The 18,960-nt window shown below is 38.5% G+C and overlaps 1 protein-coding gene across 1 annotated transcript; it reads left to right on the forward strand.

Moving 5' to 3' along the window:
- The first annotated feature begins 386 nt into the window (after window positions 1–386).
- Window positions 387–12,144, forward strand: zfyve19 (zinc finger, FYVE domain containing 19). Its single transcript, XM_053510573.1, has 11 exons — window positions 387–648; window positions 2,247–2,368; window positions 2,456–2,509; window positions 2,592–2,755; window positions 4,258–4,400; window positions 5,543–5,645; window positions 5,741–5,974; window positions 8,509–8,585; window positions 9,218–9,319; window positions 9,649–9,830; window positions 10,689–12,144. Exons 1-11 carry the CDS (start codon window positions 595–597, stop codon window positions 10,768–10,770), a joined length of 1,317 nt encoding a protein of 438 aa, XP_053366548.1. The 5' UTR covers window positions 387–594; the 3' UTR covers window positions 10,771–12,144.
- Window positions 12,145–18,960: the final 6,816 nt, after the last annotated feature.

Raw genomic sequence — 18,960 nt, forward strand, 5'->3', positions numbered from 1 at the left:
GATTGCACCTTATTTTACGATTAATATTACACATTATTTATTTATTACAGTGATATTTTTATATCACTTTTACAGTGTCGTTTCAAATGTTGTTGCATTTTATAACCCTATCTTAATCTTCTAACATATTTTCGTCATTCCAATCGTGCGTCATGAACAGCTTACTGGGTGATGTAGTTTTTAAAATAAGTTCATTAATCAGCTTTAGGCTCTATAATTTGTAATTGAAAAGAATTTGCAAACTTTTCCATATTTATGGCTATATTCTATGTTTGTAGTTTTAAATAGGCGAATTTAAACTCCAAGTTTAAACGCACGTTAGCTGCTAAGAAGTTTACAAGGACTACATTTCCCGTGAGCTCACAAAACATGTTTTACTTCCGGTATTTAGCTTGTTTGACATGAGTTTTGTGTTTGTGCAATATAATTTTTTGTTCATTAAACGTTTTAATTAATTTAGGCAACACATTAAGTTGTGTATATGAATTAATAAAGTTTTTTTTATTTGTTCGTCTGGAATCGCGTGTTGTGTTGTGTTGTGTCGTCTGTTGTTTGACAATAACTGCAGCAGTTCCAGTGAGTGGAAGGCCAGCTATGGATAAGCGTTGTTATGGTTGTGCTTCAAAGTTCACTCTCTTCAAAAAAGAGGTTTGTCTATTTGTGTTTACATTTTAGGGGGGAAAACTTTTACCTGAATTATTAATAGGAGAAGCTCAATCAATCTTGTTTTCTGTATAAACAACGGATACAGTGATGTGATAAAATGACATGTAGCAGACACAATATTATTACAGTTATTATATTTTTTTAAAAGAAATATATTCAATAGATTGTTAATTGAAACTTGTGATTCATACAGATTGTAAAGACATGACACCTGTCTGTTTACTAAAACAACAAGACTTTTACCTACTTTTCCCTGTACTACATCTCACAGTTGTATTACCATGTGCCTTTCCCCCTATTATTCACATATAAATGTAGATTTGTATATACACTGATTAGCCAAAACATTATGACCACCTGCCTAATATGGAGTAGGTCCCCTCCCCTTGACACCAAAACAGTCATGCAATATATATACATCTTTCTAATACACCCAGCATTAACTGTCCCTCAATTTGCTCTACACTAGCGCTTCTATTGGATCAGACTACTCAGGCCAGCCTTTGTTCCCCTTGTGCATCCGTAAGCCTTGGCCACCCACGACCCTCTCGCCTTCCTTGGATCACTTTTGGTATGTCCTGACCACTTGAGGCCGGGAACATCCAACAAGAACTGCAGTTTTGGAGCTGTTCTGACGCAGTTGTCTAGCCATCTCAATTTGTCACTGTAGCTACATGTTCAATTTCTTGTACAGTGGACGTTGGAAGTGGGTAGGATGTATTAGGCTGCAGTGAACCTTTTACCCAGTGTGGGAAGCAAAAATGATAGGTACGCTTAAGGATTTAAATGTCTTTAATAATGGTCAAATTGTGATGGCTAGAGGACAAGGTTAGAGTAACTCCAAAACTGCAGCTCTTGTGGGATGTTCCTGGTCTAAGGAAGGAAAAACGGGGAACTGGTGTCAGGGTCATGGGAGGCCAAGGTCTGCGTCAGTGTGCATGGAGTTTACTTGGTGGGTTTCCTCCAGGTACTCCCCCCACAGTATTAAGACATGCAGATTGGAGTTTGTAGTGTTTAAATGCGTGTGTGAGTGTTTCCAGTTGTAAAATAGGAATAAACAGGGAATCCACGGTCCCTGGTTGGTCTACAGAGGTTTCTAAATGGATATATACTGTATACACACACACACATATCCTGCTAATTATTATGAACATTAGCTGCTTATATCCCCGTCTTCACTATATAGCAATATCTATTCAGTACTTGCGTCATATTCTCACTGCATAGCCATGTTACATAATATAATATTTACTGTGTGTTTGTGTGTGGATAATATAAACTCTATTTATTTAACTGCACCTTATAATTTGCACAGTGCCTATATTTGCGCAAATGTATTATTACCCTATTATTACACTATTATTTGCACTTCTGGTAGGTGCTAAACTGCATTTCATTGCTGAGTTCTGTATCTGTACTAGTTCTGCGTACATACTTAAGATGTTAGATGGTTCCAGTTCTTTGTACAACACTTTTGACATTGTCACAAAGCGTCTTGGTCGATATCTATAATATAGAGATTTTGATTCATCCTGACCAGTTTTATCATTTTGACTAATGAACATTTCATGTCATTACAGTTGGGCTGCAAAAACTGTGGACGCTCATTTTGTTCAGGATGTCTATCGTTCAGTGCGTTGGTGCCCCGCTACGGTAACACTCAGCAAAAAGTCTGCAAGCAGTGCCATGGCAATCTAACAAGGTTTGCTTTCTAATACACCGATACATTATATTGTGCTCTTAGGATAAACAGTATAAATGAGGTATAAATACTCTTTTTTACATATAGTGGTGAAAAACAGAATGATGCTGGAAGATGGTCCCCGCCTGAAAACTATAAAAAGTAAGAGCTAAGAAAATGTTTTCTTGCTGAAATCATATCACGCAGTGTCCTTACTTTACGTTAATATTGTTTTGGATTGCAGGCGCGTTGCTGCTCTTGAAGCCAAACAAAATCAACCTGATCAGCCTTCAAGACATGCTAGTGGAAAGCATAATACACCATCTCTCATTTCAACTAAGGGTCTTAGTAAGGAGGACCAGGTGATTGCACAAAGACTCCAGAAGCTGAAAGAGGAAACGAAACCAAGTAAGAGTGTTACACATTCATTAACACAGTTAAGATGTATGGTTCAACACTGAGGTGCATCTGACACGGCTTTGCATGTAGTCACAAGATGTATTTTAGACTGATTGTTTTTCCAAATTGGTGTATGATTGGGTGTCAAAAATTGGTTTATGCTTCTGCATCAGGTACCCTACACCTTAACCTACAGGTATGGCTTACCCTAATGTGCAGCTCCTCATAAAAGTAACTGCACATCATGGAGACACAGATTGCGCAACTGTGATCCACCTGATTGTATTGCATTTCCAGTTTCTTCACCATAAATCGCTTTTATTGAATCAATGAAATTGAAGTTTTTTGCAGTAATTGGCAAAAGTCTTAAGAAACATGCAAATAAATGCTGTAGGCAAAAAACCTGTAAATGGCTAATAAACCGTTATTAATGAAACAGACAGTATTTGGTGTGACAATGCTTTGAGGACCCTTTAGGTCTCTGGTACAATTTGTGTACTAGAGAGTCCCCACAGCTCCGCCCGCCTTCAGATCCTAATGCCCGCGTGCTACCACCTGCTACCTGCGAATCGAGTGTGCGGTCAACTCACTGCCGCTCCTCGCGCTGCTCCAATGTTTCGGCCGATATATTATTACGCTGATACCTGGTGAGGCACGCCCGCTACACCAGCCACACAAACTCCAGCCACCGGCGGCAGAAGAATTTGTGTTTTTCAGTTCTTCTGAGGGCTTTGCCTGGTGCACCTGCTTCTTTTTTGTATGCAAATCTCAGCAGCTTCCATTTAGTTTTTAGTCTAAAAAGTGGTCAGTTATATAATATGCTGCTTTCTTTCCTGGCGACAAGTATTTTTTTTTTTTTATTTTGTGCTGGGATATGATGTTTAAAAATCAGAAATGATTTTGTACTGACTCAATTATAAATAAAGTTCAAAATTTAAAAAAAAAGTTTGTTAAAAAAAAAAAACACAGGGTGCCTTTAGACTTTTGAACAATACAATACTTTAAGTTTTGTCTGTTAATCATGTTATCTCTGAGATGCTTTTAATGTGTTTGATATTTCCTGGATAAGTTTCTTATGTCAGTAAAAATAAAATGCATTAAAAAAAGATCTGGCAATGCTTTTTCACATTTCTAAATGCAATGTAAAAATGTAATATCACAGTGACACTTAAAGGGAGTCCGAAAAATGGACAGAAATACTTGGCATTTAAAACTGACCCGAAAGTGGCGAAGAGGCTCAACACAGAAGCATAGAAACCCCACCGCCAACTGGTTTGGAGGTGTAATTTAAGTGCGGCACAGACACACCAGTCCACAACTTGCTTAGCCTACAGTGTTGGCACTGAATAGACTTGACACAGAAGCATAACTCAACCTTAAATGTGTGTGCCTGCACCCTTTAATGGGTTGGCACCCCATTCAGCGTGCCCTTGTGGCCTGAGTTCCCTGGTAAGGGCTTGAGCAGTACAGAAAGTAAATAAATAATACATCTTCGATCTATCTGTGTGTAGAATCCATTCCATCTGAGAAGGAGATAGAGGCTCGTCTTGCTGCCCTGAAAGCTCCAGATCAGCCAGTGCCTTCAGCTCGAGATATGGAAGACCGTTTAGCTGCTTTGCAAGGAAGACCAGCTCCTTCTCAGGCTTCTCCACCAGTAAGTATAAGGCTAAATTCCGGATTAAAAAAAAAAAAAAAATGGTTCCTTATGTTTGCTTTTATTTTGGTTAAATGGTTTTGCATGGAATGGTTTTGAAAGATGAGGGCGAAATCGATTTAGTTATGTTTGGCAATACATGTATCGCAGCACTGATTCTTAATTTTTTTTTTTTATATACATTTTAAATTTATATATGTTTGCATTGAAGGTATAAAAACATCACAGTTCCTCTGAAATCCTACAGATGGCGCACTTTAAAATAGTCACACATTGGCAGCACAGAATACTGTATGGTAGGAGCAAATAATTTGCTAAGATTGTGTGGAATTGTATCAAAATCTGGAAAAAAAACATGTAATATTGAATTGGGATATTCATAAAATCGTGATACTCAATCACAATACAAATCGACACCTGGGTATCATGATATTATATCAGGTAGTCCCTGGTGCTTCCCAGCCCTAGAGACTAGGGTAGACTAGACTGTTTAGGCGATTCGTTCATGTTAAAAGTATGGTAGAAGAGAGCCAGTGTCATGGGTTCAGTAAACGACAGTAACTGCTTAAACCTTGGAAAGTATAAAGGAGGCATGAAATATATTTAATTATTTAAGTAAGGAAAGTATTATATTTTATATATAATGGGTCATGGCCTTATGACCTTATATAATATAAGTCATGGCAGTTTATTCGAGTTCTGACTTTAATTTCAGATAAAACCTTCCTTAGAATAAATTCAGAATTCTAAGGGACAAATCAACGCTTAAATGTTTTTTTTATCTTCTTTTGTAGCCTTTAGTAGTGTATTGAAGCAAGTAGTTAATTAAATAATTAATACAATAATTAATATAATTTTGTAGTTATATGTTTGTTATATGCTGCATTTGGACATTTATTTCCTATGCAATTATTGATGAGACAAATTTTGTGTAAGTTTATATTCAACATTATTTCAGTTTTTATTTTCCAGTATATTGTCATGCTGGTAACTGCACTCCTACCTGAGACCAGCTTATCTGTTGAAAGAAATATATGGATATTACATGGTCACCACAATCCTGCGATCTATTCTCTTGTGATGTGATGGCAAATGTTTTGAAAATTGTCCCACCATATTGTTTACTGATGCCGATGTCTCAGGTTCACCAGCCTCCTGAGAGCAGGACTCAAACCGAACAGGCTAATGACTTGATCACGCAGATGTCTGAGGAAGTTGCTATTGACAGACAGCAGTGCCCTGACGGTATTTATGATCAGCTTGTATAATGTTGGCCCTGTTTATAATGGTTCAGTTTAGGATCTACTCTATATTTCTTTCTTTCATGTGATATAATATAGATGATAACTCCGATAATGCATTCACACCACTAAACGATCTAAACAAGCAAGCAAGCGGGACAGTGGACGAGAATTTGGATGACGAGCAGGTGTTACTCAAGCAGATGGAGGAAGAAAAGAGACGCTTGCTCGCTGAGGCCATGGAGGAGCTGAAACGAGAGGAAAACTGCCAAGGGCAACTTCTTCAGATAGCCAAAAGAATGGCTGTGCTGCAAGGACGAGACCCAGACAAAGGTAGCTCAGTGTTGCTGGAGGTGTAATGTGGATGTTTTTGATTATTAACTAATTGTCATGTGGATAAGTATTCAATACAAACTCCATGGAAACTGATTATCATTACTATAATAATATATTTCCTATGGATATATGGGCTCCCACATTAAGCTTCTACTACCACTCAGTTGGGTGGGCCGCAGACTATCACTTGATTCCTTCGACCCACGTGACATCACCGACCGCATATTTTCGAACTGCTCGCTCACACACCGTTAAAGGCGGCGTAACACACTCGGAGGACAGCGCTATCCGCTCCTTCCGATTGCGTGAGCTCACAGACGCTCTTGATTGGAGCCATCAGAATTGTGGGACCATTTGCGATCCCCGGGTGATGCTGTAACCTCTCACAGCCGGAGACGCTGTCCTCTGAGTGTGTTACCCTCCCCCCAATGGTGCATGAGCAAGCAGTTCGAAAAAATGCGGTCAGTGACGTCACAGGGGTCGGAGGAAACGCGTGATAATCTGCTGCCCACCCGACTGAGTGGTAGTAGAAGCTTAATGTGGGAGCCCCCTAGTGATGGGAAGGAATTGGACATGACTAAATCAGGGAAAAAATCAGGGACAAATCTAGAACTTATTTGCAAATTATGGAAGAAAATAAGTATTTCGTCACCTACAAACAAGCAAGGTTTCTGGCTCTCACAGACCTGTAACAACTTTTTTAAAAGGCTCCTCTGTCCTCCACTCATTACCTGTACTAATGGCATCTGTTATCCTTATAAAAGACATCTGTCCAAGACCAAAGAGTTGTCAAAGGACACCAGAAACAAAATTGTAGACCTGCACCAGGCTGAATCTGCAATACGTAAGCAGCTTGGTGTGAAGAAATCAACTGTGGGTGCAATTATTAGAAAATTAAAGACATACAAGACCACTGATAATCTCCCTCGATCTGGGGTCAAAATGATTACATTGTAGGATTTTTAATGAATTTTTTTGCAAATTATGGTAGAAAATAAGTATTTGATCAATAATTAAATTTCATCTCAGTACTTTGTTATATACCCTTTGTTGGCAATGACAGAGGTCAAACGTTTTCTGTAAGTCTTCACGAGGTTTTCACACACTGTTGCTGGTATTTTGGCCCATTCTTGTTGATGTTTTGGGGCTGTCGCTGGGCAACACGGACTTTCAACTCTAGGACCTAACGAAGCCACTCCTTCGTTTCCCGGGTGGTGTGTTTGGGATCTTTGTCATGCTCAAAGACCCAGCCACGTTTCATCTTCAATGCCCTTGCTGAAGGAGGTTTTCACTCGAAATCTCACGATACATGGCCCCATTCCATCTTTCCTTTACACGAATCAGTCGTCCTGGTTCCTTTGCAGAAAAGCATGGTTTTTATCTAACCACATGACATTCTCCCAGTCCTCTTCTGGATCATCCAAATGCACTCTAGCAAACTTCAGACGGGCCCGGACATGTACTGGCTTAAGCAGGGGGACACGTCTGGCACTGCAGGATTCGAGTCCCTTTGTTCCTTTGGTCCCAGCTCTCTGCAGGTCATTCACTAGGTCCCCCCATGTCTTTCTGGGATTTTTGCTCACAGTTCTTGTGATCATTTTGACCCCACGGGGTGAGATCTTGCATGGAGGCCCAGATCGAGGGAGATTATCAGTGTTCTTGTATGTCTTTCATTTTCTAATAATTGCTCCCACAATTGATTTCTTCACACCAAGCTGCTTACCTATTGCAGATTCAGTCTTCCCAGCCTGCTCGTTACCTGTAGCAGGTCTACAATTTTCTTTCTGGTGTCCTTTGACAGCTCTTTGTTCTTGGCCATAGTGGAGTTTGGAGTGTGACTGGTTGAGGTTGTGGACAGGTGTCTTTTACACTAATAACTAAATTTAAACAGATGCCATTAATGCAGGTAACGAGTGGAGGTCATAGGAGCCTCTTAAAGAAGTTGTTACAGGTCTGTGAGAGCCAGAAATCTTGCTTGTTTGTACTGTAGGTGACCAAATACTTATTTTACTGAGGAATTTACCAATTAATTCATTAAAAATCCTACAATATGGATTTCACTTTTTGATTAATTCACTTTTTCCTATTTTGTCTCTCATAGTTGAGGTATACCTATGATGAAAATTACAGGCCTCTCTCATCTTTTTAAGTGGGAGAACTTGCACAATTAGTGGCTGACTAAATACTTTTTTGCCCCACTGTAATGGTCAATAAAGTTGATCAATAACATATTAGTAAATCCTCTTTAAAAAAAAAAAGGCACATTCTAAATTCAAAACTGAATTGAACATGAGGTATATCAACCAAATAAAAACAAATGAACAGTACTGTGCTGTAGGATTGTGGTGTGATATAGGAGCTCCCCTCCCCTGGTTTCATGTGGTTTTTCTCCAAGTCCTCTGCTTCCACCCACCTCCCAGGAACATGCCAGGACATGGATTCCCCTGGGGTGTTTTTCAGTTTTATAACAACAACTGTGTATCACTGCTTCTGGAATTTGGGTGTTGTATGGCTGTGTTTGTGTGTTTCAGTCACAATAACAGACTTCCAGCAACCTGACAGTGATGAAGAGACTGAGGAGGAAGCAGTTGCAAGGATTCTAAAGAAGGTAGAAAGTGGTTGTAGAAATAAAGATAACAGACTATATGTAGTGTATTATGAGGAGCGTTCAAGTCAAACCGGGACTCAAGATGAAATTCTCATGAACGAAGCCATAAAACTGATTGACATTTACAGAAATGTCAATCAGTTTTAAATGGTGCAACAAAAAAAAAGTCACATCTGTTTGTGGTAACAGTACACAATTATTCACGAACACCATTTGCACTTTACAGGAACTCGGCTGGGAGTTTTTGCCACGTCCCCATACAGTCCTCACCTCGTTCCGAGCCATTTCCATATGGGCCATTAAAGGAGTTCCATGTTTCAGACATGAAACAGACAGTATGATCATGTCTGAGAAAACTTTCTCCCTTTATGGGATCTAAGCGCTAGTGAAACACTGTGATATGTGTGTTAGTATAACTGGATCATTGTGCGCAATCAAAAGCCTAATTCTGATTTGAACACTCTTGTATATATTAGTTTAATTGTACTATAAAGTTATTATTTGCTGTAATGTACTATTAAATTATTATTTTTGTTAGGAATTGTCACAATTAAATGGACAAAGGGTGGACCATGTGACAAAACTATAGTCATTTATTTACACAACCTACTTTGTCTGTTTTTTCCCTCTAGATGTCAGAAGAGACTACTTTAGATGAAGCCAGTGGTTATAACATCCCTCTAGAGTACAGTGGCCCAGAAAATAAAGAAAAGCCTAATTTCAATAAGAAAAAGGTAACAAAATTTCTACACACTTCCAGTTCACACACAATCAGTTAGGTTTATTACACAGGGTATGTGGACGGTTATCTACCTCCATACAGCCTACATTTGCTGCTTCTAACATCCCACTAAAGTAGCAAACTATTTCTATATTTAGCACCCCTGTTTCCATTTGATTAGAAAGGACATTTATAGTAAGGTTTAGAATGGCTTTTTTGAGAAAGTGTAATTCATGTTTATGCCTTAGGGGGGCACTTCAACTTTAACAAGCACTCTTTTATGCTTCATTAACTCTTGCCTAAGATATATTTACTCCATTCTATGTATTGTATTTATGTAAGATTCCATCGCAGTCAGCTAAAACAAAGCCCCCTGCAGTCTCTGTTAACTGGAGTGCCAGATGTGATGGTGATGATGAGGACGAGGATGAAGATGAGCTGCCCTGGTGCTGTATCTGTAATCAGGATGCCACCATTCGTTGCCACACATGTGACCAGGACCTGTACTGCAATCGCTGTTTTAGGTAGAAACCACTTTGAGTCCACTTAACAAAATATTTTGTTTCCATTATATAATATTATATTTACAATGCCTGCATAAAAAAGGTCATATACTCCCTATTTTGTTGATTTAATTACTTTGATCACAGCGCAAAATGTGGTGGCCAATTCATATGTGAAAGTGATTTCTCCATGCTCCCAGAACCACTTTTTCACAATTTAAGTCCTGGAATAACTCCCTAAATTGCCATGTCACCAGAGAAGAAAACCTGATAACCTGGTCATTCAGTACATTCAGATCATCAGCTTAGTTTATTTTATTTTCACATAACGTTCCTGAGCCTAGGCTTACCAACCCCTGATCATAACATTGCCTCCAGAGGCTTGTACAGCTAGCACTACAGTATGCATGATGGGTGCATTGCTTCATGCGCATCCCTTATTACCTTGATGTCAATCTGGACTCATCAGACCACAAAATTTTTCCAAATTTCATAGCAAATTGAACCCTTTATCTCTAAATTTTATTTAAAGGTATGCCCATAGTTCTTTACTTTCTATGCCTCCACATTTTCTGTGGAGTGTGTCTGTTCGGAATTCTCAGAGCGCACTTTCTAACAAACAAAGATTGGTTAAATTTTTTTAAGGCTTTAAATGGGTTTATTATTATAACCAGTCGATAAACTGACCAGATTTTAAAATCGATCCAAAAGGGGTCAAGATGACCGGAAGGTTAAGAGTTTTTCTTCGGTGGCATACTTCAGTTAGTCACAAGATGATCTAGAGTTGTTGATGGCAGAATCACTGTTTAACAATGTTTCACCCGATAAACCTCTTTCAATGAAAGATTAATTTTACTGATATTTTTTTTTCTCCCAAAGGGAAGGCCATGATGAATTTGATCGAAATGAGCACCGTACATCCAGTTACAAAGCCCCTAGGAAAAGCAAGAAGAAAACATAATCCAGTACAGATCATGATGACAGTACAGATCAACAAAATCATTATAATGGAAATATAATTTAATATTAAAATAATCATTTAAGTATCTAGATATGTCCGTTAAAATAAGCTAGGTACTTTTAAAATACACTAGCCCTTGGCAGAATTAAATGTTTTCTGAAATCTTGTATACGTTGGATGTTCAAGTCAAACCAAGACTGTGCAGAACACAGATAAATCTACTGAAAGTGAAATCTACCTTTATTTCTCCATATATTCTCCTGCTACACTAATGCACTTAACCCAGTGTTTCACTAGTGCCTGCATACCATCAAGGTAGAAAGGCTTCTCAGTATGCCAGAGCCTTGATCGAAAGTGCCTGCTTCGTGTCTGAAACGCCGGCCTTCCAGGAACTCCTTTAATGGCTTAAATTTGTGGAAATGGTTTGAAGTGATGTCAGGACTTATTTAAATCCTGGCGACTGGAACGCCCCTCACAGTTTTTATCTACTAATATCATCTGATATTCATCAAGGATTCAGTTTTTGTAGTTTTGATTAAAAGAATGTAGTTAAAAGTAACATTTATTAAATAATTCATTCATTCATTTATATTCAGTACATGCTTTCTCATGCTTAGGGTTAACCTGGATAAAAAACCTTTCCCAGAAATACTGGGCACAAGGCAAGCACTGGGCCATAATTTCTGCACACACACACACACACACATATACACATACACACTCATTCATCTTTATATGCGATGTAGCACAGGCAGTCCAACTACTGGCCTGGAGTTCCGAGGCAGTACTGTACACTCTGCACCACAATTCTGCACTAAATATGTTTAATTTATGCCTATATATTAGTTCTTGAGTTAAAGACTTTCATAACTGAGCACTGCAGTGTATTCAGCAAAGTATTATTTAAATAAAATACAATTGTATGAATACAAAGAAAGTCTTTCTTTTCTTCCATTGGGAACAGTAATGGTGATTAGTAGGGAAGGAAAAGCCACAGTGATACATTGTGATGTGGATGTTCAAAAATAAACTCTTTTAAATTCCAATACAGGAAGATGAATTGTCCCTATATTGAAAAAAATATTTTACAGATCAATGTATTTCAATTAAGGGCTGAAATAAGTAAACTATGTAATTGCAGCAAAATGTAAATAATGGCAGGTTTATGGTAAACTCACAAAATAGAAATATGTACGTTTGTTAACTTAATTTATTGAAGTGCCATGGACATTAAGTCAATATTTTAAAGCTACTTAGGGTTAAAAACCATGGCCACATGTTGTAATTTCCCCTCAGAAATAAGAGAACTGAGGGAAGTTTTTAATTATGTCTCATATGCTGAATGTGTCGTTAATAAAGCACTGTGACCAAGTCTCTCTGTTCAAAGGTTTTATTTCCAAGCACATAGTCTAGGCTTAAGATCAGTGCCAAAGAGGTTAGCGTTTCAGCCGTGTCTGGTTGGTGGTTTGTGTGATGCATGTGGTTATGTTTAACAGAGACGTGAGTCACTAAACCATTACACCCCCTCCCACCTGCCCTTTCACTTCCTCTCACTAATTCCCAGATCTGATTCTGGATTGTTATACAATATCACTTTGTCCTATTTGCTATTGGATTTTTGAATGCTTAATTACATTGCACCATGATTGTCCTGTGAGGAATATAAATGAATTTAAAGTGAGCCGCTATGCAGAACAAATGTAACAGGGAAAGATAAGTGCATTAGCAGGCATTACAGACCAGCTCTTGGGACATATAACCATTGGTTGGTCCATCATTGAGAGGCCGAATGAATGTGAAAGGGGGAGATGAGTGGCAAGGAAGTGCCTTAGCATTATCCAGAGCTCCAGCATTATGGGCTTTACTATAGTGAGTGATCCATTAGGACACTAATCATCCACTTTTATTTATTTTTTTTCCAAAAGTGGAGATCAGGCTTTTTGTCTCTCTGGCTAGACAATAATTTGAGGCTTAATTGCTTGGTTAAACGACTGCATTCGTGTTAAGAGTGCCTACCACATGTTGTGGTTACTACAGAGAAGAGAGCGGATTCTCAAATGTCTTGATTGTTCATGAGTATTTTTAACATTGGGGTTTTTGTGTGATTTGGCCTTTTGTCCGCATGCGAGCTCTGTTTTAGGTCAATAAAAAGACTGAAAACAGTCCATGACGTTCTACATTTTATGTCTTACTATGTATTGTCTAAGATAAAATACAGCACAATTATTTTAGATGGCATTTGTCTAGAAGCATCACTATTCAGGGTTGTACTGTAAATACAGTGCAGAGAGAAAGACCCTTTTCAGACCCTTTCAAGTTTTCCACGTTTTGTTTGTTTCACACTCATCTTACACTGGATTTCTTTTTATCTCATAAATATACACACAGTAATTCATGTTAAAGTACAAACAAGTGTTTGGAGCACATTTATATAAAAAAAAAAACAATGAGGACTGAAATATCCAATTTACCTAAGTATTCAGACCCATCACTTAGTACTCAGTTGAAGCACCTTTGACATCATTGACAGCCTCAAGTCTGCTTGTGAATAAAGCTACAACTTGGCACACCTTTTTTGAAAGTTTCTTTTATTCTTCTTCACCGAATTAGTCAATCTTAACTAAGTTAAACAGGCAGACTTGAGGCACAGACATTTTTACATCTCTCCAGACATGATCTGTTGGGTTCAGCTCTGGCCCCAGGACTTTCACAGAGTTACTCTGTGTTTTCCTTGTGGTATGCTTTGGGTGGAGTTTTAGTTGAAATGTAAACCATCATCCCAGCTTGAGATCCTGAGCAATCTGAAGAAGGTTTTTATTTAGGATACCTCTTTATTTTATATGCATCAATTTTTCATTTTCCGTCTCAGTTACAGAAAAACATCCCCACAGCATGATGCTGCCACCACCGTGTTTGACTGGATGGAAGGTTTTAATAAGCCGATGCGCAGTGCCTGATTTTCTGATTCCAAATAGTTCAATATATGTGTTATCAGACCAATGGATTTTGTTTCCCATGGTTTTGGAGTTCTTCAGATGCTTTTTGTCAAACTCCCGACCTTTTGTGTGTCTTTCAGTGAGGAATGGCTTCTGTCTGGCTGCTTTCTCATAGAGGCCTTATTGGTGTTGCAGTCATGGCTGTATGTCTCTTTCATCCCTACAAGGGAACTCAAGATCCCATTTATAGTGCCCCTTGAGTTCTTGTTTACCTCTCTGACCAAGGCCCTTTGAGAATGATAGCCTCCATCATGCTTTTGGGTGCTTTGAATGTTACAGAAAGGTTTTTTGTAATAATAAGGTTTTAATCTTGTTCAGTGAATTTACAGGTACATAGTTGCACAGGTGGACACTAATCAAGTTATAAAAGAACTTCAAGATCTCAAGAACCATTCATAGCAGTAGGATGCACCAGAGTTCAATTGCAAGTGTCAAATTAAAGAGTCTACTTAACATTGACTTTATTTTATTGTTGTAGTTTTTTTTGGTAGATTAACAAAACGCTCCAAATCTCACTTTATCTTATATTAGAGACGTATAAGATTAACATAGATAACACCCCCTAAGCACCACATAAGGGCAAGTGTGTGCTGTGCCGTCTGCAAATCGGCTGCTAGAATTAAAGAGGAAGAAAAGGTAATTAAAAGAGGAACTACAGCAGTAGTGAAAGAGAAATACAGTACACTTAAAGAAAAAAAAAAGTGATTTGATAGCACATGAAGTGGGAGCTTATTTTCTGTCATCTATGTTGAAGTTTTATAAATAAAATGTAGGGTTTTTTTGTAACAATTTGTCCTGATAGTAGCTCAGAGTCCACTTATTTGCCTCATCAAATCCGTGCGGTCTCTAAAATGTTCTCTCTGCATGAACCCTGGATGGACAAAGCGTCTGACAGCAATCTGTAAGCCTTTCAGAAGCAGGATGCATGCAAGCATCTAAGGGGTTTTATAGTCTTAATTGGGATCAATTGACCAGTAATATCTCATTATCCTGTGAATTAAATGATCCAAACATTATAACCTCTCTAAAACATATCACAGTCTAAATTTGATTATATGCCACATCAATTTCTAAATCAAGTCTTAGTTTTAAAACTTGTTTTTCTGTGCATTGGACAAACTCTTTTCTCTTGCGTTTCTGACCATCTCTTTCGTCCTTCCTTTCATGATTCAGTCTTTCAGGAATGTTACAGTAAGGGCATCAAGCTTTGCAAAGATCTTTTGTTAATGATAGGTTTGCATCATTTGAACAGCTGTCTGAAAGGTTTAACCTATACAGATATTTGCAAGTAAGACACTTCAGTAGTTCTTCAATACCAAATTTCCCTGAGGCTTCTGATGCAAATATTATAGATAATTTCCTCCGTTTGTCCCCACTGCGTAAAGGCCTAAAATACACTATTCATGAAATATTAATGGGATCAAGTCACACCACTTTAAGCAACGTTAAACAGCTTGGGAAAAAGAAGTAAATTTGACACTGTCAGATGACAAATGAAACTCAAATTTCAAACTTGTCAACTCAACCTCCTCATGCCCCCCTACAACCCCCCATCCCCCCCCCCCCCCCCCCCACTTCGCTTTTTATTACAGTTTAAGGTTGTACACAGGGCTCGTTTCTACCCAGATGTCAATCTTTGCTGTAATAAATGTAAAAGCGAAGAAGGCGTCTCTTATTCATATGTATTGGACATGACATGCCCTAATTTGAAAAATTCTGGAGGGATGTCTTTGAAACTGACATACTGAATTGCAATCGTGAACCAGACCTGAATCAGATGCTCTTTTTGGCATAATTAGAGAGGAAGATAAGCGTCGTTTAGTGTCTTTTTGCGTCCCTCCTGGCCAGGCAGTCAAGTGGAAGGGTGCCACGTCACCCACTCATGCCCAGTGGGTCAGGGATATTATGTCTTGTCTGTCTCTGGAGAAGGCAATGGGCCCTTCCTTTGCTTTTTCTCTTTCTACTTTTCTTTTCCCAGATGTCCAGCTCCATGTTTTTATTTCATTTTTTTCCTTCTTTAAATATGTTTAGTGTCTAGCCTTTCTTAGACATGTAAGACTGGCTTGGAGTCAGGGATGGGAGGGGTTTAGGGGTTTATAAGGGGTTCATAAACACAGATTGCAAAAATGGCCATACATGTTTACTTTGTTATATCCCTGTTTAAAATCAATAAAAATATTGTTAAGAAGAAAAAAAGAAAAATTTCTCTTGCATAAGAAAAGAGCGAAAATAGGAAATCACTGGTAAATCCCAGAAATAAGTGGGTACAAAAAAAATAAGACAAAATCATGGATACCATCAAATATAAGCGAAAATCTGTTTGTATATCTCTTCCTACTGTAAGCCAAATGTCTAATAAAAATCCAGAGTAATAATCAACTTAAAAAAACATTTGTTAACACTTAACAATTTTATCTAGATACCACAAAAGCAAACTCATATTCACAGTTTTAATCTTTAAAAAACAGCGACTTAGCTTTGCTAGCCTGCTTGTACCAGCCACCCTTGTACAGTATATAATAGGAACATCTCAAATCCTGTACCACTGACACTATAACAATGTGCAGACAAGCAGTCTAGCAATGTTAGGTAATGCTCTGTGTTATTTATAACACACAAAACAATATGTGTGCATGAACAATAATAAACTGTATTTGAGCACAGAGGACATGAAAGTGGATATATATATCAATTCTGACTGTGCATAGAGGATTTACCTGTCACGCAAGTTGCTCATCTTAAAACTAAAAACAAACAAAAAAAAACAGCCAATGTATTAGACATGAACAAGACACACACATAGCTTCAGACAGCCACACGCTGACCACAGTGGATTGTCTTGAAGACAGTGACGATGCTGTCATTCGGTGACATCCAACACAATGATCTATTCATGAGCTTACAACGGTACGTTTCATTCATGCAGTAATGGGTCCTGTGTCACAGCGTCATGTAGAAAGACATGGCATAGCTTTCAGTTTCCACATGTTGGCAGGAAATCACATACCACTGAGGCATGCACTATTCACTGAGATATAAAGGCTAGGGGTAAACTCTCTTGCAGTTACTTTTTTTTTTTTTTTTTAATCAGACCCTAAATAGTCATTGTGTGGTCCTCACCAAGGTCTATAAACAAACAACTTAAAAATGCAAAAGATTTTTTTTTTTTTTTAGGCTGAATTTTTAGTGGATAGGTAAAGAGAGTAAACATACCCTTTAATTGGGAAATTTTAAAATGTTTAGAAACCTGGTGGGAAAAAATAAGTAGAGGTGTTATCAAAATGTTTTGAGATTTTCTCGCCACAGATCCACTTTTGCTGTACATCCTCCCTCAGATGTCTTAATTTCTAGTAGTAGAATTCGTTATTGAAAGTCTGGAACCTAGGAATTATTTTTTTATGTACAATGCAGCAAATGTTGAAAAAGACAGTGAGCATTGCACAATGTTGTGGATTGTTCTCTGATGATCATCACAATTGCACAAGCTTCCAAATGATGTCGACATTTTCAGTGATTGAGCTCGTTGACGGTCTTCCTGATCGCTCATCGTCTTCCAGTGATGTTCTTCTGTTCTGGAAGCACGCATCCTTGCCACCCAAAACGTCTCTCATTGCAGCACAATGGTAACCTTGCAGAATCATGCCAAATGCCTCTGTGGCAAATTTCCCCAGTTTCATGCAGAATTTTACATTCGCTGTTTGTTCTAACTTGTTGTCTGGGATGAAATCGCAGATGTGGTAACGAATGGTCAGAATAGCAGCAGTTTTACATTACATTACATTACATTTACATTTAGGCATTTGGCAGACGCTCTTATCCAGAGCGACTTACATTTTTTTTATCTCATTATACATCTGAGCAGTTGAGGGTTAAGGGCCTTGCTCAAGGGCCCAACAGTGGCAACTTGGTGGTTGTGGGCTTTGAACCTGGAATCTTCCAAACCGTAGTCCAATCCCTTAACCACTGAGCTACCCCTGGCCCTTGCACATGTCCCGATGTACACAGGACGATGTCTTCTGGCACACTGACTGAAGGTCAATGCTTCCTCTGTGGGTATCTGTCTGTGCAGCCTTGTGCTGCCGTCTCTTGTCCTGTTAAAAAAATAGTCTTGAAACTTTTTGATACCACCACATGCAACCCTCCTTCTTCCACAATCATTAAAAGTGTCATTAGCAGCCAGGTGTTACTAAACAAATGCAGAAATTATTTAATCATTAAGAACTGTGTCTATTACTATAAAAGCAGAATGTTTCGTGTCTTGAAACACTCAAGCCTGTGTCTAAATCAGGGAATGAAGGAAGGACATCAGTCATGACCACAGAGAAGCAACTGTAGCTGTTAGGAATCTGGGAAGGATTCTGAGGCCATCACTGAACAATTTGAAATTCATCATTCTGTAGGGAGAACGAGTGTTTAAACAAATGCAGAGCTTTCACAAAGTGGAGGAAATTCAGTCAAAAGTCAGACTGTTTAACCACTCAGAGATGCTAAATCAAGATCATTGTTGATGGATCTACAGGTGTCATGGACACACCAGGCTCTACCCCCAATCAACGCTCCCAATCTCCCGAATCCCAATCACACACACCTGAACCTCATCACCAACACATATAAATACATCTCACTTCTTGCCATCTCAGGGAGTTTTTCCTTGCCACTGTCGCCCTCGGCTTGCTCATCAGGGACAAACTGACCATTTTGATTCATACACATTCACATTCCATACAAACTTAAGTAATTCTTTTGATTGTGTAAACTGCTTTGCGACAGTGACAATTGTTAAAAGCGCTATACAAATAAAATTGAATTGAGTTGAATTGAATTGAACTTCCCTTCACCCGGTGTCTGGTCTGTTCGGGGTTCGCTGTCCCTGTTTGTGGAGTCTGTCAATCCATAACAACAGGTCTCTGTACGCAAATTAAATGGTGATGTTTATGATGGCACAGTTAGAAAGATTTAAGTATGATTTTCATGAAAGGAACAGAAAAAGCCAAAAAATGTAGGTTTGCAAACCACAAAAATTCTGGAATAAAATCCTTTAAACTGTTGAAACCAAGGTGAGGACATTTGGTCATCATGCAAAGAGACATATTTGACAAAAACCACACATAGCATCTACCCACAAACATTCCATATAAATGGTCAAGCAAATGACAAATGCATGGCCAACTGAAATTGCCACACAGCGTTTTGC

The sequence above is a fragment of the Clarias gariepinus genome, chromosome 13, assembly GCF_024256425.1.
Source record: "Clarias gariepinus isolate MV-2021 ecotype Netherlands chromosome 13, CGAR_prim_01v2, whole genome shotgun sequence".
NCBI lineage: Eukaryota > Metazoa > Chordata > Actinopteri > Siluriformes > Clariidae > Clarias > Clarias gariepinus.

What these genes read in the sequence shown, in the direction of transcription:
- zfyve19 (XM_053510573.1), top strand. Translation starts at nt 595, where the DNA reads ATGGATAAGCGTTGTTATGGTTGTGCTTCAAAGTTCACTCTCTTCAAA. An exon ending in CTAATTTCAATAAGAAAAAG is followed by an intron (nt 9,320 to 9,648) that starts GTAACAAAATTT and finishes TATTTATGTAAG; the next exon opens with ATTCCATCGCAGTCAGCTAA. An exon ending in TACTGCAATCGCTGTTTTAG is followed by an intron (nt 9,831 to 10,688) that starts GTAGAAACCACT and finishes TTTCTCCCAAAG; the next exon opens with GGAAGGCCATGATGAATTTG.